The 23,024-nt window shown below is 46.7% G+C and overlaps 2 protein-coding genes across 5 annotated transcripts; one reads left to right on the top strand and one right to left on the bottom strand.

The window, feature by feature from the left end:
- Positions 1 to 1,104: 1,104 nt before the first annotated feature.
- LOC135623283 (probable linoleate 9S-lipoxygenase 5) lies at positions 1,105 to 4,654 on the top strand. Its single transcript, XM_065126069.1, has 8 exons — positions 1,105 to 1,411; positions 1,484 to 1,773; positions 2,036 to 2,279; positions 2,347 to 2,688; positions 2,771 to 2,964; positions 3,046 to 3,350; positions 3,421 to 3,684; positions 3,759 to 4,654. Exons 1-8 carry the CDS (start codon positions 1,231 to 1,233, stop codon positions 4,504 to 4,506), a joined length of 2,568 nt encoding a protein of 855 aa, XP_064982141.1. The 5' UTR covers positions 1,105 to 1,230; the 3' UTR covers positions 4,507 to 4,654.
- A 93-nt stretch (positions 4,655 to 4,747) lies between these two features.
- Positions 4,748 to 22,774, bottom strand: LOC135623284 (heat shock 70 kDa protein 8-like). 4 transcript variants are annotated; one of them, XM_065126072.1, is made up of 3 exons: positions 22,533 to 22,774; positions 21,626 to 21,698; positions 4,748 to 6,748 (listed from the first exon to the last, which is right to left on the bottom strand). In XM_065126072.1, exons 2-3 carry the CDS (start codon positions 21,631 to 21,633, stop codon positions 4,981 to 4,983), a joined length of 1,776 nt encoding a protein of 591 aa, XP_064982144.1. In that variant the 5' UTR covers positions 21,634 to 21,698; positions 22,533 to 22,774; the 3' UTR covers positions 4,748 to 4,980. The 4 variants fall into 4 exon arrangements, with proteins under 4 accessions (XP_064982144.1, XP_064982142.1, XP_064982146.1 ...); XM_065126070.1 differs by having other exon boundaries at positions 22,538 to 22,774; XM_065126074.1 differs by lacking the exon at positions 21,626 to 21,698.
- Positions 22,775 to 23,024: the final 250 nt, after the last annotated feature.

Below are 23,024 nucleotides of genomic sequence, written 5' to 3'. Positions count from 1 at the left end.
GTATATATATATACATATATATATATATAATACTATTGACATGTATACTATTGACATGTATATATATATATACATATATATATATATGTATATATGTATATATGTATATATATGTATATATATATATGTATATATATGTATATATATGTATATATATGTATATATATATATTGTACCTTATATTAATAAAATATTCTAGAATCATCATCCAAATCCCCGATACGAAGACCTACATCCATAGCTATTCTTTCAAATCCATCATATAATGGAGAAGAATTCTTTCTTATTAGCCTAGTAAAACACCATGAAATCTAAGGCAACCCCTAATTCTTGAGATTGATTGTTTTTCTTCAAGTGATGAACTTATAATAATAATTAACAGGGAAAAAGATTCAAGAGTCACGTAAAAGTGTTTCGAGGTTAAATTTAGATTATACCTTTTAACGCCTTCTTCTTTCCCCCTTTTAAGCTCGCTCTCAAACCACTATTTTGTTTTATTTTGTTGACTTGTACATCATCTCTTCTCCCTCAAGCTTTTATTGTGAACGTCACAAATGAACCTGTTTACAAGAAAAGCACTATTCTACTCACACTCCAAACTCTTTTTTTTTTTTTTTGCCATTCGTATAAAAACAAAGGTTAGATGAAGATTTGTCCGATCCAACTCGATGAGAAAGACAATCAGACCTGTGTCACCATCGAATTATTAATAATTTTTTTCTTAATATTCTATAGATAACTTAAGGATATCTACAAGATTTCGTCCAATATGGAGCCCACGCTTGTCTTGTCGAACGCATCATCACTTCTCGTGTGCTGCTGACTAGGCTCGCCTATCAATTTGGACTGAAACATGAGGGTCCAACTTGGAATTACATACAAACAATCATATTTGTCGAACCGAATAGTATTATTTATTATACATGTCAACATGCCTACTACCAATGGTTACATACCTCAAAGAAAGATAAAAGTAGAGAGAAAGATGAAAAGGAGACCATCACGTGATATAACGAGGGAAAGAAAAAAAAAAAAACAAAAACAAAAAAGGGCCATCAAACAGACATTCCCCCCGAGGGAGAGGAAAGTGCCAAGAAGATGATGAACGCTCCACCTCCATGCTATATACATCCCCTCCTCCATCCCTAACCCTCCCCACCATTGACTTCTCCTCCTCTTTCAGTCCTCCCTTCTGCTTCCTTAGCCCCTCCCATTACGGTAGAGACAACGATGATCCGAAGCAACATCCTTGGCGGCTCCAAGGGCATGGCCGTGAAGGGCACGGTGGTGTTGATGAGGAAGAACACCCTCGACTTCACCGACTTCACCGCCTCCCTCCTCGACGGCGTGCAGGAGCTCCTCGGCCAGCGCGTCTCCCTCCAGCTCGTCAGCGCCACCGTCGGCGACTCAAGTACGTGCTCCCAGCATGCTCCTCGCTCCACTTTCATGGCTTCCGCTGCATCCTGATCGGTCTTCTTCTCAGAACATGGCAACAGGGGGATCGTCGGAGAGCCAGCCTACCTGGACGGCTTCGTCAGCAAGCTTCCGTCCATCGCCGCCGGGGAGTCCACCTTCGACGTCAGGTTCCACTGGCAGGAGAAGAACGGCGTCCCTGGCGCAGTCATCGTCAAGAACAGGCACGCGTCCCAGTTCTACCTCAAGAGCATCACCTTGAACGACTTCCCTGGGAAGGGCCGGATTCATTTCGTCTGCAACTCCTGGGTCTACTCCGCGGACAAGTACAAGTATGACCGGGTCTTCTTTGCCAATACTGTGAGTAATCAACAGCTTTCCTTGCTCGCTTTCGTCCAGGGTTGAGCAGGTCTCTGTGGCGGCCTAAAAACCACCGCGGGAGTGGTTGAGACCTGCCGGTATTTAATGCAACGTCATGACGTGAGATGACAAGATCTCTCTCTCTCTCAACCTTAGTTATTGATGTGACATGACCTTGACCAATCTTCCACCGATTGTTGCGCAGAACACCACCATTTGCACCTTCGAACTCCCCTTTAACCATGTCATGACACTGTTGCAGGCTTACCTCCCCGGGGAGACGCCGGCCCCACTGAAGCCTTACAGAGAAGACGAGCTCCTGAACCTGAGAGGCGAGGATGTCACCGGGCAGCTTCAAGAATGGGACCGCATCTACGACTACGCGTACTACAACGATCTCGGCAACCCCGACAGTGACGCAGCTCTCGCTCGGCCGGTGCTCGGTGGCTCGTCGGAGTATCCGTATCCCCGCCGTGGCAGGACCGGCCGGCCACCCACAAAGACTGGTAATTCTGCCAAGAATGCAAGAATTCAGTAAAACACTCAGCGCTGATTCTACTTTTCCTGCAACAGATCCCAACTCCGAGAGCAGACTGCCACTGATCAGCCTCGACATCTATGTCCCTCGGGACGAGCGGTTCGGACACCTCAAGATGGCCGACTTCCTCACCTACGCCCTCAAAGCTCTAGTTCAGGCGGTGGTTCCAGTTCTGGAAGCCATAGCCGATGAAACCCCCAACGAATTCGACTCGTTCGAAGATATTCTGAAGCTGTACGAGGGTGGGCTACCAGTGGCGAAAGTTCCCCTGCTTGATGAGCTCAGAGACCGGATTCCTTTCGAGATGATCAGGGAGCTCTTCCGCACCGAAGGCAACCAGCGTTTGCTGAAGTTACCAATCCCCCAAATCATCGAAGGTACATTAATCTCGAGTCCCAAGGAGCTTAGCGGATCATTCCGGTCCATAACCTTCATACGAGCCATCCTCTGTTTCTGTAGTCAACAAGTACGCTTGGAGAACGGACGAGGAGTTTGCTCGGGAGATGCTGGCTGGCGTCAACCCTGTGATCATTAGACGGCTGGAAGAGTTCCCCCCAGTTAGCAAGCTTGATCCCAGCAAGTATGGCAACCAGAACAGCAGAATCACAGCAGCCCACATCGAGCACAACCTCGAAGGACTGACAGTCGATCAGGTACACGTAACGAGACGTTTGCGGATTCAGGTCTCATCTGCGAAACGAGCTCATCTTCTCTACGGGTTTCGCTCTTTTCAGGCGTTGGGTGGCAACAGGCTGTTCATCTTGGATCACCACGATGCTCTGATGCCGTACGTGAACCGCATAAACTCCACCGCGAGCAAGATCTACGCTACTAGAACTGTCTTATTCCTGAGAGACGACTCCACTCTGAAGCCACTGGCGATCGAGCTCAGCATGCCGCACCCCGACGGAGAACAGCATGGTGCGGTCAGCGAGGTGTACATGCCAGAAGAAGCCGGTGTTGAGGGCTCCATTTGGGAATTGGCCAAAGCCTATGTCGTCGTCAATGACTCCGGCGTTCACCAGCTTATCAGCCATTGGTGCTCACTCTGTTCTCTTTCTCCTCTGATAAGATCTGGAAGTAGATCTGATTCATCCCTGTGCTTTCAGGCTAAACACCCATGCGACGATGGAGCCCTTCGTCATCGCGACGAATCGGCACCTGAGTGTCCTCCACCCCATCCACAAGCTTCTCACTCCCCATTACCGCGACACCATGAACATCAACGCTCTGGCTCGGCAGATACTCATCAACGCCGGTGGCATCCTTGAGGCCACAGTCTTCCCGGCGAAGTACGCGATGGAGATGTCGGCCGTGGTCTACAAGAACTGGAATTTCGTCGAACAAGCCCTCCCGGCTGATCTCATCAAGAGGTGATCGCAAGTCAAACACATCTTCCTGTTCTTCTTCCTCGTGCCTAGGCTTGATAGAGTCTATTTCGCTTCAGGGGAGTCGCCGTCAAGGATTCGAACAATGAACTCCGCCTACTGATCAAGGACTATCCTTACGCCGTCGACGGCCTAGCGATATGGCGCACGATCGAGACGTGGGTCACCGAGTACTGCGCCATTTACTACCCCGACGACGCCGTGCTCCAAGCCGACGTCGAGCTGCAGGCATGGTGGAAGGAGGTCCGGGAGGTCGGCCACGGCGACAAGAAGGACGAGGCCTGGTGGCCGCAGATGCAGACGGTCTCCGAGCTAACCCAGGCATGCACCACCATCATATGGGTGGCCTCGGCCCTCCACGCCGCCCTCAACTTCGGGCAGTACCCCTACGCAGGCTACCTCCCCAACAGGCCCACCATCAGCAGACGCTTCATGCCGGCGCCAGGCACGCCGGAGTACGAGGAGCTGAAGGCCCACCCTGACAAGGCGTTCTTGATGACCATCACCAGCCAGCTGCAGACCATTCTCGGGGTGTCACTGATCGAGATCCTGTCGATGCACTCGTCCGACGAGGTGTACCTCGGTCAGCGGGACACGCCGGAGTGGACGACGGACCAGAGGGCGCTCGTGGCCTTCAACAGGTTCGGGTCGACACTGAAACGCATCGAGGACGAGATCATCGGGAGGAACGGGGACGAGAGCTTGAAGAACCGGAATGGTGCCGCGCAGGTGCCTTATACGTTGCTCTTCCCCACCAGCGAGCGTGGGCTTACCGGAAAGGGAATTCCAAATAGCGTGTCCATTTGAGGAGGGAAGCGTGTCAACCCTGCTACGCTCTCTCTCTCTCTCTCTGGACGACGACCCTGCTACTCTCTCTCTCTCTCTCTCTCTCTCTGTGTGCTGTACTAAATACGCTCTAATTATTAGAAGCATAGAGATGGAATTTGCGTGTCCACTGGTCCTCTTCAATAGTAGCATCGCATGCAACAGGGATCAAATGGCTTCCTGTTTTCCTGTGTGTGCGTTATTTTAGTTTTGCACATGGAGGGAAACAAATAAGGGCATTTCGAGTCTATAAACATATTGAACTACCGATACTACATCCATCAATCAAGACACAAACAGCAATCTACAACACCTTTTGCACACGATCACACACTGCATCTGCAACTTATTGATGAACACAGGGATCATAGAGTCTCCCAGTTTACAGCTATCATCACAACGTGGCTACAAACGAAAATATATTCCCGTCAGAGATCTCCCATGAGCTGATACAGTTTATTGTACTTTCTGCGGCTGCAACTCTTTTGGGATGGTAGTCAAATCCAAAGCAGAGCCATGAGTCTTCACAAGAGCCTGTGCGCACCAACCATGAGCATCATCCAATGTAGGCATTCTCACTTCGAAGAAAGGTGAGTTGGCACGGTCTGTGCCCAGCATCATTGCACCAGCAAACACTCGAAGCGTGTTCGCCGCATCGATATCCATGCAGACACTTATCTCAGCAGTCCCCTTCGGCGCCAGTGGAATCGCCGTCACTTTGAAGTAGCCCATCAGATGGTTCTCTTCCACCATCTTCCCATCCCCTTCGTAAACAACAATCAGGGCTTCGGTCTGGCCATCCTGAGTGGTCGTGAAGATCGTGCTCTTTCTTACCGGTATCGCCGTGTTCCTCTGTATGATTGGCACAAATCCTCCACCATGAACTCGAATTCCTAGGCTTAGCGGAGTGGCCTGTATGGTGAGCATATCCAAGCTTCCTGAAGGATCGGTAATTCCAGAAGCAACAGCTCCTTCAAGGGCTGCACCGGTAACTGCAGCCTCGAGTGCATCCATGCCTTCATATTCCTTCTCTTTCTTACACAACCCCAATACCAAACTTCTAATCTTCGGAATTCTAGAGCATCCTCCTACTAGTATGACATCATTTATGTCTTCTGCAGCTAGTTTGGAATCAGCCAGGCACAGCTTTATAAGCTTCTCGCAAATCTCAAACACATTTCTGTTTACCTCCTCAAATTCCGACTGATGCAGGACTCTCTGCATCTTTGTCCCATCACCCAGGTCCACATTTATCTGAACACTAGATTGGGTAGAGAGCCTGTGGATAGCATCTTGCGCCGCAATTCGTAGCAGTCCCATGGACCTTATCTTGTTCGTATCACGGTTTGAGTAAAGGCTGTCAAAGTTTGGCAGAAGGTGATACAAGACATTCTTAAGTATATCCTCTCCACCCAGGGTGCAGCCTTGCATTGCTTTGATTTGGGAAACTCCTCCTGCAGTCGCAGTTGTAGCAACATCACAGTAGCCTGCACCCATATTGAATATAAGAGCAACTTTCTCACAGCCACTTCCCATACCTCCATGCAAAGATTGTTGCTGTTGTTGTTGTTGTTGTTGTGCATACAGTAGTGCCACAGCGGTTGGCTCCGGCATCAGCCTCAGCACATGTAATCCAGCCATTGCGCAGGCTCGCTCAACCCTTATCTGCTGAAACCGGTTAAAAGAGACGGGGATAGTAAGAACGACATTTCTAATTAGGCGCTTGAGCTGGACCTCTGCCATAGTTTTTAACTCCACCAAGAATATGGCAAGTACTTCCTCGGGTGTGGTAGACCTCCAGACATTGTTAACTAGAGCTGCGATGAATGGTTTGACGCCAATGCCCAAAGTCTGTACAACAAAAGGGAGGTTCTTGCTAGCATGAACAATTGGGTCTGTATCTGCTCTCCCAATTAGGCGCTTCATGTTGAAAATTGCACTTCCAGACAATATTTCTTTTTCCTCATATGCTGTTTTGTTGCTTGATCCTCCAGAGGACGCTTCTCCAGAGGACGTATCATCCTTGAACATGACATATGAGTGCATAGACTTTTGCTTTCTCGTGTTTCTAAGAAGTTCCACTTGTGCACCATTCCATACTGCGATACTACATTTTGAGGTCCCAACTTCGATTCCAATTGCAAGATCATGAAATGCCGATTGTGATTTGTCGTCTCCGGTTGTTTCACTATCTGAAGCTACCGTGTATGGTTGTTCAGCCATCCTGAATAAGGAGATCACAAGTAAATCAGTCCTCCAAACCAGGCACTGATGTTTAACAAATCATAACAACAAACATTATGTTAGACTACTTCCAAGATACCTTGAAGGACTACACGTCACCATCTAAATCGATAGATAAATGCCAAGGCCAACTACTGTATATACTAATCAACATATTATCCATACTTACTAACTGATTTGATTATCCAAAGGAGAGCAATAGTTTCTCGAAAAAAATTCATTCTTCAGCTTTTTTCTGATGTTTGTTGTCATTAATTGAGGACATAAAACAGAGAAAGCTAATACCAACTAGAAACATCTCTACCATGCGAATCTCATTTTCTGAGAAGATCAATCCACTTGCATAATTCTTTGACAATGAATGATCAAGTCTCTAATTTACTTTACTTTTCTGCTGATCAATGTTGGTTATGGACATATGCTTTGTTTTATGGCTTTGTGAAGTAGGAACCCTGCAACTTGGGACCGATTAATGGTTGCTTATGCTAGTCATAGGTGTCCAGCAAGCCAATCACGTGAGTGATGACACGTGTGACTTGATACAGAATCTTTTTGCTTATTATATTTTGGCGTATATCACTTTATAACTATTGCATAAATGCATATATATATTGTGATGTCCTTGGATTTGTGCAAAGGGAATCGGATCGTGATGAGATCACGATAATAAGATCGATTCACCTTTAAACACATATCCTAAATAATCCCGGTCATAGGTTACTCGAGAGGGACATCGTGATAACCGGATAGACTGGTGTGCTGTATACCCGTCCATATGATGGATGCAGCTGGTCTCATAGCTGCTCGTGTAGGGACACTAGGGATACAGTACAGGTGCTCATTGGAGAATGAGTTCACTGATTGATCCGCTTACGGAATGCTGGATGGTTGATGATGCCTTATTGTCAGACAGCGATTCCGTAGTCCTAGTGGTGTATCTGGTCCTTAGACTTGAGACACCAAGGATGTCCTGTATGAGTGCTCCACTCTTTGATACCAGACTTATAGGTTTGGCTGTCCCAGATCTAGTACAGCTGGTCATTGGGAGTGGTAGTCGACCTTACGAGGGCTATTGAGTGTCGACAAAGGATCATCCACTCTCAGCGTCATGAGAGGAATATCCCATGTGTTCTTGCTCAAACAAATCCCTGGCCAGGGTCATTCGGGTTGAGAGAGAAAGAGTTCTCCGGGAGAATCCGATTAGAGCGAGACTTGAGTAGAAACCGTATGGGTCTGACAACACCATGCTCGATATACGGTCTCTGGGATATTAGATGGATGAGGGACTATAGGTACATGGTAACTGAGGACAGACAAGTCCAATGGATTGGATTCCCCTGTATCATCTAGGGACTACGGCGTAATGGCCTAGTACGTCCATAGTCGATGAGTCGAGCGAATTATTACAGAGATAATAATTCACTGAGTTAGAAGGAGTTTTAACAGGTATGACTCACGGCCAGCTCGATATTGGGCCTAGAGGGTCACACACATATGGTAGGCATTGCGATGAGTAGAGGTTCGGATATGAGATATCCGACGGAGCCCTTGTCTTATTGGATGCAGATCCAATACCCAGTAGGGAAGGACCCATTAGGGTTTGACACGGGATCTCTATAAATAGGAGGGATTCACAGCCTCATAGGCTAAAGTCTTTGCTTGCCCTTCCTATTCTCCTCTCCCTCTCCACCTCAGAGTAGGCCTGGAGTTTTGAGGAGCGTCGTCGCAACCCTGCTGTGTGGATCACCGCTAGAGAGGAGGACGCTTGACCTCCTTCACCCTCTCCTAAGGATCTGCAAGGAAACAGGGATATACGATCTCCCTAGGTAACACAATCTCTATACGCAGTTTTGTGTTTTGCGGATTTTTGCGCACCAATCTTCGCACGACGACGAACATCTTTTTGGGAATCGGGGATTTTTGTTTTCTTGTTCTTCCGCTGCGCATATGATGTCGCCCCCCATGATTTCCCAACAGTGGTATCAGAGCCAGGTTGTTCGTGCGAATGATTGGTTTTGAACTGCGTGTGTTGTGTTTAAGAAGAATATTGACGTCAAAATCGTTGACGCAAAAGCGAGGAAGGGCAGCAACTGGCAACAGTTGCTGCCCTCGATCTGCATGCCTGCAGCCACCTGCAGCGGTAGCCGCAGCCAGGCAGCACAGCGCCGGCGCATCCGCAAGCGCTGTGCCTGCAGCAGCCGGCCGGCGGTCTGCTTGCAGCAGGCTTGCTGTTGGCGAGGCTGGCAGCCCACGGGCAGAGGCGCCGCAGGGCAGCGGCGCCTGCCGCCGCTGCTCCCGCGGGCGAAACCCCCCCCCCACAGGGGCGGCCGCCCGACGGTACAGCACCGTCTGCGGAGGCAGCGGCGCCCGAAGGGGGCACCCACCCGCAGCGGCATCGCCGCCAGCGTGTCACGACCTTAGCTGGTTTTGCCTAAGGCGTGCGGCACCCTCGCGCGTCCGTCCGCAAAGGTCAGCCTCCCCGAAGCCTCCCATTGTCCCTAAGGACCAACAAAAGAGAGAACGGGTTAAAGAGAACGCCTCAATCGGGATCCACAAGCAAACATGTCCGAAAAACACTTCATAGACAATGCAAATTACAAACAGACTTTACAAGCTCTGAATAGTTGCACAACAAAGGGTAAAATGGTCCATTACAGACCGAAAAGCTCTCGAACGTGTCCACATGACACAACCTTTATTTACAAGCCTAAAGAGGCCACCAACCCAACTAAAATGGGACTTATAAGCCTTCGGCCGCCCCTCTACCTGCTATACAAGGCATGAACATGCCAAAAGACAACGGACAGACATAAGCATTACATCCAACATCTTGTTTAGAAGTTTGTCCGTTACATTCTCCCCCACTTATCCCTTCGACGTCCTCGTCGAAGCCTTTGTGAACACTGCAACTCTTCGCCTTTGCTGAGTCTTCAATCTTCCGCTCCAGCTGCAATGCGCCTCCTGGCTCCCAGCTGCTCTACGCTGCTGTTTTTGAGTAGTCGACCCTTTTATCCGCCATGCTGCTACAACTCACCAATGACTCTGACTCTGTTGGGGGGGTTTGGCTGAGTTGTGTTGATCCTTGTCGATTCTTGCGGATCCACCAAATGAAGGAAAAGACCATCTTTTCTGCGCCAGTCTCTCAAAATTTCCACATGCTGCTTGAACTGGGTGGATGCTTGTTGGAGCTTTAACGAGCATCGCCTCGCAAACTTCTGAAGTTTTGGGTCCTTCCTCCCCAAAATTTGCTCATTGACTCTTCTTTCAGTTAGTTGTCACATCCAAGTAGGTTCGCATCACTTCCGCTTTCGATTGGCATTTCGTTGGGAAATGAAGCGGACGATCTACTCTCAGTAGCACTGATCACCGTTGGTGAGGATTTGACAACTATTGTCTTCCATTATCTTCGAAGGGTCTTTGAACTTGTGCAAAGCTCCTCTGCTGGATAGATAAGAGAACTGGGGTACTCGGTTTCGCCCATTCTCTTAAGAGTTGAGAAGGCAAAGGTTACTTTGACTTCGCCCGCCTCCTCGAGGTTGTACTTCATGCATCGAGCTGGTTACTAGTCTTCGCCTGCTCTTTGCTCACACTTCTGAAGCACTTGAAGTGTTTGCACTCCTTGCGTTGAGTTGGCTACTGTGATTCACCTTCTCAATGCCATCGAACTTCTGGAATGCGGGAAGTTTTCACCCCAACTTGGAGTAATTCTCTGATAGATGAGGTCGCCTTTGGGATTGTACCGTCTTCTCCATCAACCCTGCCGCCTACTCCACCGAGTAGCAAAGGTACAGCACCGCGTACTGCCTGCTTCGTTCCTTGGTCGTGCACTCTTGCTTGACCCGAAGTCCTTCACTTACGGCTATCTTGATGAGAAACTTGTTGACACCGGTCTTACGAAGTTTCTTGGCCTCTGCCCTTCAGCCTTGTCTCGATACTTGGAGATTGCCTCTGCATGCTCCACCTCCTCGGCCCCTTTCATGACCAAGCGCTCTCCCTCCATGAGAGCAAGGGATCAATGACTTGCACGGAAGTCCCGCCTCTGCGGTACCATGGCGCTGGCATGCCCATGGCCCTACTATCCGTCGCCTCGCCTCTGTATCCCTTTTCTACATGATCAGTAGTAATGTCTCTATGGCACTCCTCTGAGTCCACCTCCATTCTGACTGATGCTTGATTTTGGGTAGCTAAGTCCCTCTGGACTCGTCGTCGCTTCCTCGCCCCTTTCGACCCCCTGCTTCAACACCTCTATGTTCTCCAAGCAGTCTGTTTGGTCGATGGAAAGACAGACTGCAACTCCCATGCATGGCCTCTGCCATCACGTTGTAGAGTTTGCACCGATTCTGTTCTCCTTAGCTTCCTTGGTAGCAACGTTCGCTTACTCGACCTTGTCCTCTGACTTGTCGGGCTCCCTTAAGCGAATATGAGCTCTGGAGCAGTCCAACTCTCCAGCTGCTTCGATCATAACTCTGTATGATCAAGTCCCTCCCATGGAACTCACTGGTACTTGCATTCGAACTTTTCCCTTGGTGGAACACAGCCCCCATATGCTGATGACCAAGGCTTTCATCCGATGCAAAATTCGATGCACGCCCGGAAGACCCGCCTCTGCGGTACCATGGCCTTCACTCCTTGAATCCATAGCCCTTCTTGCCGTCGTGTTGTTCACCGAAGTGGAGCTTCCAGTAGCTCCCGATCATACCTCCATATGATCTCATCCCTCACGGGACACTGTCGTGTGTGTCGCATTGCCACGAACTGTTCCACCACGATCCGCTGCACCATGTCGCCTCCTGGTGACATCTCCATTGCATTCTGATCTTTGTGGACTAAACTCGAATTGTGAACCCTCCATGTGTGGCCTCTGCCAATACATCGCAGGGTCTCCTCCACCTTCGATTTTGTTCACTCCTTTGGCAATCGACCTTCATCCACCCACTCCTGGGTCACACGTAGATGAAGCACCGCTCTAGGACAGTCCGTCGCCTAGTAGCTCTCGAAGTCCACCGACTTCACTATAGTTTGTGCACCATTGTCTGGATCCTGGGCCTCTGCCCCAACCAGCATAATCTCCGCTGTGCACTGCTTCCTTCATAGCAACTCAAATGGCAACACCGTGGCATATTCTTCAAGAGTACCCGCCTCTGCGTCCTCTTGCCCCGTGCTAAGGTCTTGAACCCAACTTCGCCTCCGCAAATTGAGTCGCCTTAGTTCCTCCATCAAATGCTCCTCCGAGATAAGGTGCATGTGCCCAGAAGCTCCCTTCGTCTTTGGCACCATGCAAGATGAGTCTGCTCCGTCAGAATGAAGGACCCATGGAACAACATGATCCTACCCTTGCCTCTGCAAGAGTTCATGTCTTTGACCTCTGTCTAAGGAAAGCACTGTGCTTCTGCTCCATGTTCCAACTTCTCTGTTGGCTCCCTTCATGCGGCTTGGGTACTTCGCCAAGTTACACCCAAGTTGCTCCGCTCCTCGTTTTTGCATTGAGTCGATGGTGGCCCTCGCGCCCTCCATTCCACGGGTCAGCCCTCCCTTGAGTCCGATCTCTATATCGACTCTAAGTGTGCCTTCATTTAAGTTGCTTCAGGTTGCTCCCCCACTTGATCTCGCAATGCATCCACCAATGCATTCTCTCGAGCGAGATCAAGCGACAACTCCTCGCCGCTTGCTCAGTCCATCGAGCTTCGTGAAGTTGTTGTTTGTGACGTACTCCTCCTCAACATGTGAAGTCCGTCTCACATGAGTCTCCCTCTGGAGTGCCGAGACTTATCCCTCCTGGATAACTGTCCCGTTGGAGCAACATCTCTCTTCGTTTCGGAGACCACCATCCCCTTGGACTACTCCGATCTGCTGAACAAACTGTGCATTGTTCTGCCTCCTGCAGACGCACTTGCTAGATTGCGCCTCCACGTCAATACAACCACCGCTGCACCCCTCAAGGCCTAGCAACATGCTGAACTCGTTGCACATTTCAGCCTCCTCCGGACGTATCCTTCGCTTGTCGAAGAGAAAGTTTCAATGCTCCATGGCGCCGAGTCTCGGCCGCCTTGGGATGGCCACGAACATTCCATCGTCCGCATACAAGCCCATGTATGAGTACCAAATTCTTCGAGTTAGCAATTCCCCTCACCTCTGTGAGCTTTGCATAACTCTTTTGGTCGTTGGGCAACTCATTCCACCTTGGATGGTCTCATTCTTGCCAAGCGCCTCGCTTGCCTAGAGCACCATCAAGTATAGTTGTCAACGTTGAGCCGTAGCTCAAACTCAGCCATCCCAACCTTTGTGCGCTCCGCATTCTTCCAAGCTTGCCTGTTCTCGTGGTGCCTCTTGCGCGAAGGGTTGGCCATTCCTCAAAATGCCAATGTTAGATGCCCGCTCCTCTGAGCGACTCTTTTCCCTACATCTCCATGCCCGTTTTCCCTCAAACGGTCGCGCGTGTGCTGACTGCCCTCAACGCAGCCCCGCTAGGTCCCCCACGTTTGCATGTCAAGTGTTTCTATGAGTGCTTGTCCCGCTCTGATACCATAATGTCACGACCTTAGCTGGTTTTGCCTAAGGCGTGCGGCACCCTCGCGCGTCCGTCCGCAAAGGTCAGCCTCCCCGAAGCCTCCCATTGTCCCTAAGGACCAACAAAAGAGAGAACGGGTTAAAGAGAACGCCTCAATCGGGATCCACAAGCAAACATGTCCGAAAAACACTTCATAGACAATGCAAATTACAAACAGACTTTACAAGCTCTGAATAGTTGCACAACAAAGGGTAAAATGGTCCATTACAGACCGAAAAGCTCTCGAACGTGTCCACATGACACAACCTTTATTTACAAGCCTAAAGAGGCCACCAACCCAACTAAAATGGGACTTATAAGCCTTCGGCCGCCCCTCTACCTGCTATACAAGGCATGAACATGCCAAAAGACAACGGACAGACATAAGCATTACATCCAACATCTTGTTTAGAAGTTTGTCCGTTACAAGCGGGCGTGCTGCCTGCAGGCGAGGGTAGTGCCCTCGCCCCGCCGCACAGGCCGCCGCCGGCAGGGTGGCGGCGGCGACAGCAGCGAAAAGGGGAAAGGGTATTAGGGTTTTCTGGGCAAAAGACAGTTTTGCCCCTCGGAATTTGAGAAATTCCAGTTTCTGTCTTTTGACCAAATTACGAAAATACCCTTGGGAATTGAGAAATTCCCTACATGTCCCTGATTTCAGAAAAATATTAATTAATTAAAAGGTTTAGTTGATTATTATTTTTATTATTATCTAGTAGTCCTACATGATGATGATTATTTATACATTTGATGTATGATGTGTGGACGGATGATCATAGACCGTGTGATGTGTGTACTTGTGATTATTATTATTGAGGTCTGCGAACCTCCATTATATTTCTCGTTTATTGTCGGGCCTGCGTGCCTATGATTAAGTTGTAATCACATGAGGAGGCGCAGCGGGAGCGTGGAAGCGATAGCGGGACCCACGAGACGGACTATCGTAATGCATGGAGATGCATCAAGATGTCGACTGAACCGACGAGGACGAGATGGACGATCACAAGGCATGGAGATGCACCGTTGCACACATAGATCTTGATGTGAGTGATTAGGCCTACTGGCTCGGGCCTAATCATATTAGGTTGTGGTCCATGATCATCTGATGTGATTGCTTATACACATACTAGATATGTATATATATTTGCATGCGATGTAGATATATATTAAATATGTATATGTGTGACATGTCATATTAGGAGACCAAATTATAGAAACATCTCTCGATAATATTAAGTCGGTAAACGTGAGGCAATTAGATTGACCCACGTGGCCTTCCATCGTTATGAGTAGGAACCGATTCCCGGTGTAGGTTGAGTTGGTCGAGTCCCTCGAGACTCACCTATATCGCGATTCGCTATCCTGCTTACGACATAGAGATGTCACCGGTGACCTGAGGGCATAGTATGCTTGGTCGAGTCCCTCGAGGGTATATCATCAAATCGGACTCATCTTGTAACGAAAGTGCTGACTTAACCGAGCATCATGGTTGGTCGAGTCCCTCGAGGCCATGGTGATTCGGAGGCCGAACAGGACGGGAATCACAAGGAGTTGTGATCGGCAAGAGTTGCCTACCTTTTAGGCTTAGTGTGATTGGTCGAGTCCCTCGAGGTTACACTAAGACGCTGATTGGATCCTGATCCCCACTAGAAGTCTGCCGGAGACTTCCGTTTCACGTGCTGAGAGTGTCGCGTGACTCGTTAGTAAAATAGTGGGAGCATATTAAGATAGAAGTCCATATCTTGATAGTTTATTTCTTGCAAAATCTGCATGTTATTCATTTCTACTACATCTTTATTTTCAGAAAATATCGCTTTCAAATCCCTTACGTGACATACTTGATGTCAACCGCCTCACTGGTCCAAATTATACGGATTGGCTCCGTAACTTGAGAATTGTTCTCACAGCGGAGAAAATTGTGTACGTCCTTGATACAGTGATGCCTACGCCCGAAGAAGGGGCAAGCGAGGATGAGATCGCTCGCTACGTGAAGTACATTGATGACTCCACTCTTGCTCAGTGCTATATGTTGGGCTCTATGACTCCAGAGTTACAGAGACAACATGAAAAGATGGATGCCAGATCCATTCTCCTACATGTCCGCAAATTGTTTGAGGAACAGGGAAGGACTCAACGATATGAGATATCCAAGAGCCTTTTCCGCGCTAGGATGACTGAGGGGACACCGGTTCATAACCATGTCCTAAAGATGATTGAGTGGATAGAGAAACTCACAGGTCTAGGAATGGTCCTAGAGGATAACTTGTGTGTGGACATTGTGCTTCAGTCCCTACCAGATTCCTTTTCACAGTTCATAATGAATTTTAATATTAACAAACTTGAGGTGACTCTCCCAGAGCTCCTCAATATGTAGAGGGAGGCAGAGAGTACTATTAAGAAAGAGAAGCCAGTTCTCTACACTGGTGAGACCAGAAAGAAAAGGAAAGCAGAAAGGTCCCTTAAGAAGGGAAAGGGCAAGGGCAAACAAGGTAAAGCAAAGGTTGCTAAGAAAGACCCAGCAAAGGACAAAGGTCAGTGCTTCCACTGTGGTAAAGATGGGCATTGGAAGAGAAACTGCAAAGAGTACCTTGCAGAAAGGGCGAAACAAAAGCTTGATGAAGCTTCAGGTACATTCATGATCAGTCTCCATTTGTCAGACTCTTATGATAACACATGGGTATTGGATACCGGTAGTGCTTATCATATATGCAATTCGTTGCAGGTTCTGGCAAGGCCTATGAGACTAGAGAGAGGCGAGATGGACCTCAAGATGGGTAATAGAGCAAAAGTTGCTGTATTAGCTGTTGGCGAGGTCGCCCTACATCTGCCTAGTGGAGCTTTTATTGCATTAGATGCATGTTATTTTGTTCCTACTATTATCAAAAACATTATCTCCATTTCATGTTTAACAGTTAGTGGATATAAATTTGTTTTTGAGAACAATGGTTGTTCGATATTATTAGATGATAAGATCATCACGAAAGGAACATTGCATAATGGTTTATTTATGTTAGACACCACTCGACATATCATGAATGTAAATATGTCCAAAAGGAAACGAGATGAGTTGAACAGTGCAAACCTGTGGCATTGTAGGCTAAGTCACATCCATGAAAGAAGGATTCAAAAGTTGCTAAATGATGGATATCTAGATCCATTCGACTACGTGTCATATGCAACTTGTGAGCCTTGCATTCGTGGAAAACTGACCAAATCTCCATTTAGTAGAACTGGAGAGAGAGCCAATGAGTTGTTGGAACTCATACATAGTGATGTATGTGGACCCATGTCAACTCATGCCATTGGAGGTTACTCCTACTTCATTACATTTACTGATGATTTCTCAAGGTATGGATATGTGTACTTAATGAAGTACAAGTCCGATGCCTTTGAGAAATTCAGAGAGTATAAGAATGAGGTGGAGAACCAGACTGGAAAGAGTATCAAAACTCTTCGATCAGATCGAGGAGGTGAATACTTAAGTACAGAGTTTACTCAGTTCCTCAAGGACCATGGGATATTATCCCAATGGACACCTCCTTATACACCTCAGCTCAATGGTGTCTCTGAAAGAAGAAATCGTACATTATTAGATATGGTACGGTCCATGATGAGTTTCGCTGACCTACCCATCTCATTCTGGGGATATGCCCTAGAAACCGCAGCTTACCTTCTGAACAGAGTTCCAACTAAGTCGGTAGTGTCTACACCATATGAGATATGGAAAGGGAAGAAGCCTAATCTTAAAGTTGTTAAGATTTGGGGCTGCCCTGCCTATGTTAGAAGACACAACCCCGATAAGTTAGAATCAAGGACAGAGCGATGCAAATTTGTAGGATACCCCAAGGAAACTTGTGGGTATTATTTCTATCATCTCGAGGACCAAAAGGTCTTTGTAGCTAAGAGAGCAGTGTTCCTTGAGAAGGAACACATTCTTGACAGAGATAGTGGGAGAATGATAGAATTGAGCGAGGTTGGAGAACCAAGCTCAAGCACCACTCTACAGCCCGAGTCTGTTCAGGTACCTAATACACAAGTATCAACTTTACGCAGGTGTAATAGAGTATCGCATCCTCCTGAGAGATATGTGGGACATATTAGAGCAGAGGATGTAGAGGATATTGATCCTCAGACCTACGAGGAGGCTATTATGAGTATAGACTCCGGGAAGTGGAAAGAAGCCATGAATTCTGAGATGGATTCTATGTACTCCAATAAGGTTTGGAACCTAGTTGATGCGCCCGAAGGTATTGTACCCATCGGTTGCAAATGGATCTTTAAGAAAAAGATCGGAGTAGATGGAAAGGTAGAGACCTATAAAGCAAGGCTAGTGGCTAAGAGGTATCGTCAAAGGCAAGGTGTTGACTACGATGAAACTTTCTCACCCGTAGCAATGCTAAAATCCATCAGAATTCTATTGGCTATTGCAGCACACTATGATTATGAGATCTGGCAGATGGATGCGAAAACCGCATTCCTCAACGGGAACCTCGAGGAGGAGGTGTATATGATGCAACCTGAGGGATTCGTGTCTAAGAATTGCCCAAATAAGGTGTGTAGGTTGCTTAGATCCATTTATGGACTAAAGCAAGCTTCCCGAAGTTGGAACATAAGATTTGATGAGGCAATCAGATCTTATGGCTTCGTTAAGAACGAAGATGAGCCTTGTGTATACAGAAAGGTAAGTGGGAGCGCTATCACCTTTTTGGTGTTATATGTGGATGACATCCTTATCATTGGGAATGACATAGGAATGCTATCCATGGTAAAGGCTTGGTTCTCTAGACACTTCTCCATGAAGGACTTAGGGGAAGCATCTTATATCTTGGGGATTAGAATCTATAGAGATAGATCCAAGAGGATGCTTGGCTTGTCCCAGTCCAGGTACATAGAAACTATTGTCAAAAGGTTTGGCATGGAAAATTCCAAGAGAGGTCTCATACCGATGAGACATGGGATATCGCTTTCTACGAGTATGTCCCCAAAGACTCCAGAAGAAAGGGCGAACATGGATATGATACCTTATGCCTCAGCAATAGGGTCTATCATGTATGCCATGCTATGTACTAGGCCTGATATAGCGCATGCTCTGAGTGTCACGAGCAGGTATCAGGCGGATCCAGGCTTGGAGCACTGGAAAGCAGTAAAGTAGATCCTTAAGTACTTGAGAAGGACTAAGGATCTTTTACTAGTATATGGAGGTAATAGCCTTAAGGTTGAAGGCTACACTGACTCAAGTTTTCAGTCTAATGTCGATGATAGCAAGTCGAATTCAGGGTATGTGTACACCTTGAATGGAGGAGCAGTGTGCTGGAAGAGTTCCAAGCAAGATACCACTGCTGACTCGACCACAGAGGCGGAGTACATTGCTGCATCAGATGCAGCAAAGGAGGGAGTCTGGGTGAAGATGTTCATCATAGATTTGGGAGTCGTTCCAAATAGCGAGAAGTCGACTTCCTTATATTGCGACAACTATAGGGCGATTACTCAAATAAGGGAACCCGAGTCTCATCAGAAGTGTTCTGAGGAGGTTCCAGCTTATCAGAGAGATCGTAACCTGAGGAGATGTAGCAGTTGAAAGAGTTCCATCCGAAGATAACATTGCAGATCCACTGACAAAGCCATTGTCTCAGATTGTCTTTGAGCGTCACAGGAGTCTGATGGGGATCAGACATAGGTGATTGGTTTTAGGTCAAGTGGGAGATTGCTAGTCATAGGTGCCCAGCAAGCCAATCACGTGAGTGATGGCACGTGTGACTTGATACAGAATCTTTTTGCTTATTATATTTTGGCGTATATCACTTTATAACTATTGCATAAATGCATATATATATTGTGATGTCCTTGGATTTGTGCAATGGGAATCGGATCGTGATGAGATCACGATAATGAGATCGATTCACCTTTAAACACATATCCTAAATAATCCCGGTCATAGGTTACTCGAGAGGGACATCGTGATAACCGGATAGACTGGTGTGCTGTATACCCGTCCATATGATGGATGCAGCTGGTCTCATAGCTGCTCGTGTAGAGACACTAGGGATACAATACAGGTGCTCATTGGAGAATGAGTTCACTGATTGATCCGCTTACGGAATGCTGGATGGTTGATGATGCCTTATTGTCAGACAGCGATTCCGTAGTCCTAGTGGTGTATCTGGTCCTTAGACTTGAGACACCAAGGATGTCCTGTATGAGTGCTCCACTCTTTGATACCAGACTTATAGGTTTGACTGTCCCAGATCTAGTACAGCTGGTCATTGGGAGTGGTAGTCGACCTTACGAGGGCTATTGAGTGTCGACAAAGGATCATCCACTCTCAGCGTCATGAGAGGAATATCCCATGTGTTCTTGCTCAAACAAATCCCTGGCCAGGGTCATTCGGGTTGAGAGAGAAAGAGTTCTCCGGGAGAATCCGATTAGAGCGAGACTTGAGTAGAAACCGTATGGGTCTGACAACACCATGCTCGATATACGGTCTCTGGAATATTAGATGGATGAGGGACTATAGGTACATGGTAACTGAGGACAGACAGGTCCAATGGATTGGATTCCCCTGTATCATCTAGGGACTACGGCGTAATGGCCTAGTACGTCCATAGTCGATGAGTCGAGCGAATTATTACAGAGATAATAATTCACTGAGTTAGAAGGAGTTTTAACAGGTATGACTCACGGCCAGCTCGATATTGGGCCTAGAGGGTCACACACATATGGTAGGCATTGCGATGAGTAGAGGTTCGGATATGAGATATCCGACGGAGCCCTTGTCTTATTGGATGCAGATCCAATACCCAGTAGGGAAGGACCCATTAGGGTTTGACACGAGATCTCTATAAATAGGAGGGATTCACAGCCTCATAGGCTAGAGTCTTTGCTTGCCCTTCCTATTCTCCTCTCCCTCACCACCTCAGAGTAGGCCTGGAGTTTTGAGGAGCGTCGTCGCAACCCTGCTGTGTGGATCACCGCTAGAGAGGAGGACGCTTGACCTCCTTCACCCTCTCCTAAGGATCTGCAAGGAAACAGGGATATACGATCTCCCTAGGTAACACAATCTCTATACGCAGTTTTGTGTTTTGCAGATTTTTGCGCACCAATCTTCGCACGACGACGAACATCTTTTTGGGAATCGGGGATTTTTGTTTTCTTGTTCTTCCGCTGCGCATATGATGTCTCCCCCCATGATTTCCCAACAGCTTAGTGTCCATATAACTCTATCAATGACTACTACATTCCGTGTTATCATGTCCTTATTTTAGAAACATTTGATTGGTCGTTTTCTTCCTCAGATTGCAAAGGACGAAACAAATGCAACATTGAATGTCACCCTCATGTAGGTTTAGCGAAAAACATAGAATCTCAAACAATAGCCCTATTATGATGCTTCCCATGTAGTTGCCTCAGTCTGAGTTCTCTCGCTTCCTTTTACATTTCAACTTTGCATGGATTCATAAACAAAAATAGAATGAGATGCTGTGTTCAGTGCAAATCAACAGACGGACCGATACCTAAATAAAGTAGTGTATTATCAATTACGTTACAATATTACTAAGGAAAAAAAAAATTAAAATGATTACTCTATTGGTATCTCTTGGTTATCGTATGAGTTGAATTTATTAACATCAGTTGGCATGATTCAGCATTTGAAGCTTTTCAGAATCAACAGAGGAAAAGAAGCCCAGCGAAATAGTAAAGTTGTGGTGGACTTCAAGCAGGGATGTCAACAGCACATACTAGCTTATGATCGCAAGGAGAAATCTTGTCCACAGAAGATCGATCAAACTCACAGTTCTGGGCTAAAAGGATTACAAAGATCTAACTAATGTTATGTTAATCTCAGGGCTGAGATAATTATAGCCGAGATTAATCTAACTTGAGCATCTCTATCTCCAACTTAGAATGATGTAGATTCATTGTAATACCAAAAATATAAAGAACATCTTATGGCAACATGTTACCCATTCTAGCAATAGGGAAAAGGAAAAGAAGAACAACAACTAGCTCTCCGAAGCGCTTAAAGATATGAAGTCACACAATTTCAAATAATGTGATTAAGAAGTCATCAGGTACTCAAGCCCATGCTCAACATTCACGCAATTGATAAGCCAAATGAAAATTGGTGATCCAAATATTGTGTTCTATTAAGAGAACGAGAGCCATCCAATATGAACATCAAGGCAAAATAGGAGAAAGCATCCATATGAAGCATTGCAGTGAAAGGACCGAAATCATTATTCTCGTTATAGAAAAGAGTTCAAAAATGAGTCTAGGGAAAAACGGAACATGGATCAATGATATTGCTTTACGAACCGTTCCATTTACTCGGCTCCAAGGAAACTGGATTGAAGTACTCAGAATTGTCTCATCCTGAAGGGATGGGTTCCTAGATCGACAGAAAAGCCAATTAGAATTAAGATTCATCCCTTATCTGAAAGTATCTTTATTGCTTGATGCATGGGCAAACCAACTATTAGCTACATGTCTGATGACTACTTGATGTCAAATTTGTGCCCAGAACTGCATCCTTTCCAAGAAAGAACTTCTTACATACATGAACTACTTCATATTTTGATGATGAACAGACATGATGTCAAATTTGTGCCCAGAACTGCATCCTTTCCAAGAAAGAACTTCTTACACTTTACATACATGAACTGCTTCATACTTTGATGATGATCAGAAGTCAGATTCACAAAAGACAACCCCATGACTAAATTCACCATGGTTAGAAGATAAAAACCCTGATACAAGGTCAGAAACGGTGAAAGGATTCATTCACTACGACAAAAGCTCCAGAAGAGCATTAGACCCCAACATCAAAAGAGGGAAACAAAGGCCAAAGGGCACTGATTATTTAAGAAAATGTGCAGCAGTAAACTAGGCTGCATCTCGTCATTAAAATAGGATTCAAGAAGATCGACAGATGAAACCAGGATCCCAATCACCATACCATCTAATGCAAGAAAATCTGAAAACATTCGGACCAATCCAGAAATGAAAGTAAACCAAAACAAATCGAAAGCCTACTCATCCTGACAATTAAATCAAGTTATGACTACGATTCCAGAATAAACGAGTTCCCCACGTGGTATACTGACCCCCATCCTCGAGATTGCAGAGGGAAACAACAGTAACAAGCACAGTGAAGAACACAACATAAAGCAGACATTCACAGGAAATCAAGAGAGAGGAAACGGAAGTGGAGGCTTCTTCTTACTTTACCTAGGCCGATGAGATCCGCCGAGGGTGGCAAACCTGGGAGTTTGGAAGGGGAAGAAAAGAAGAGGAGGAGAAGAGAGATAAGGCGCGGGGAGCTTCTGGAGAGGGCGAGAGGCAAGCGGCGGGCGCCACCTGGGATCGTTCTGGTACCCAAAGCGGCATAAGTCGCTTCCAGAAGGGAGAGCTTCGTGGGCTTACAAAATCTAAAAGAAGAGTAATGTCCCGACATGGTCGTCCGACCAAAAATCTAGCGAGGCGACAAAATCTTGTGTTCATCCGAGAGAAGGCGTCCAAAATCCAGAACAGATCTTACAGGATCCAGCGAGAAGGAAAAAAAAAGTTTACCCGCCTTTCATCTTTTTTTCTATTTAAGTGTTCTATCGAGTCATAATATATATATATATATATATATATATATATATATATATATATACATTTTTTTTTAAAAATGATAAATAGTAAAAATAATATCCGAATTCAGAATCTTGAG

This window comes from Musa acuminata, chromosome BXJ2-9 (genome assembly GCF_036884655.1).
Source record: "Musa acuminata AAA Group cultivar baxijiao chromosome BXJ2-9, Cavendish_Baxijiao_AAA, whole genome shotgun sequence".
NCBI classification, from domain to species: Eukaryota; Viridiplantae; Streptophyta; class Magnoliopsida; order Zingiberales; family Musaceae; genus Musa; species Musa acuminata.
This window is presented reverse-complemented; position numbering and strand designations above follow the sequence as displayed.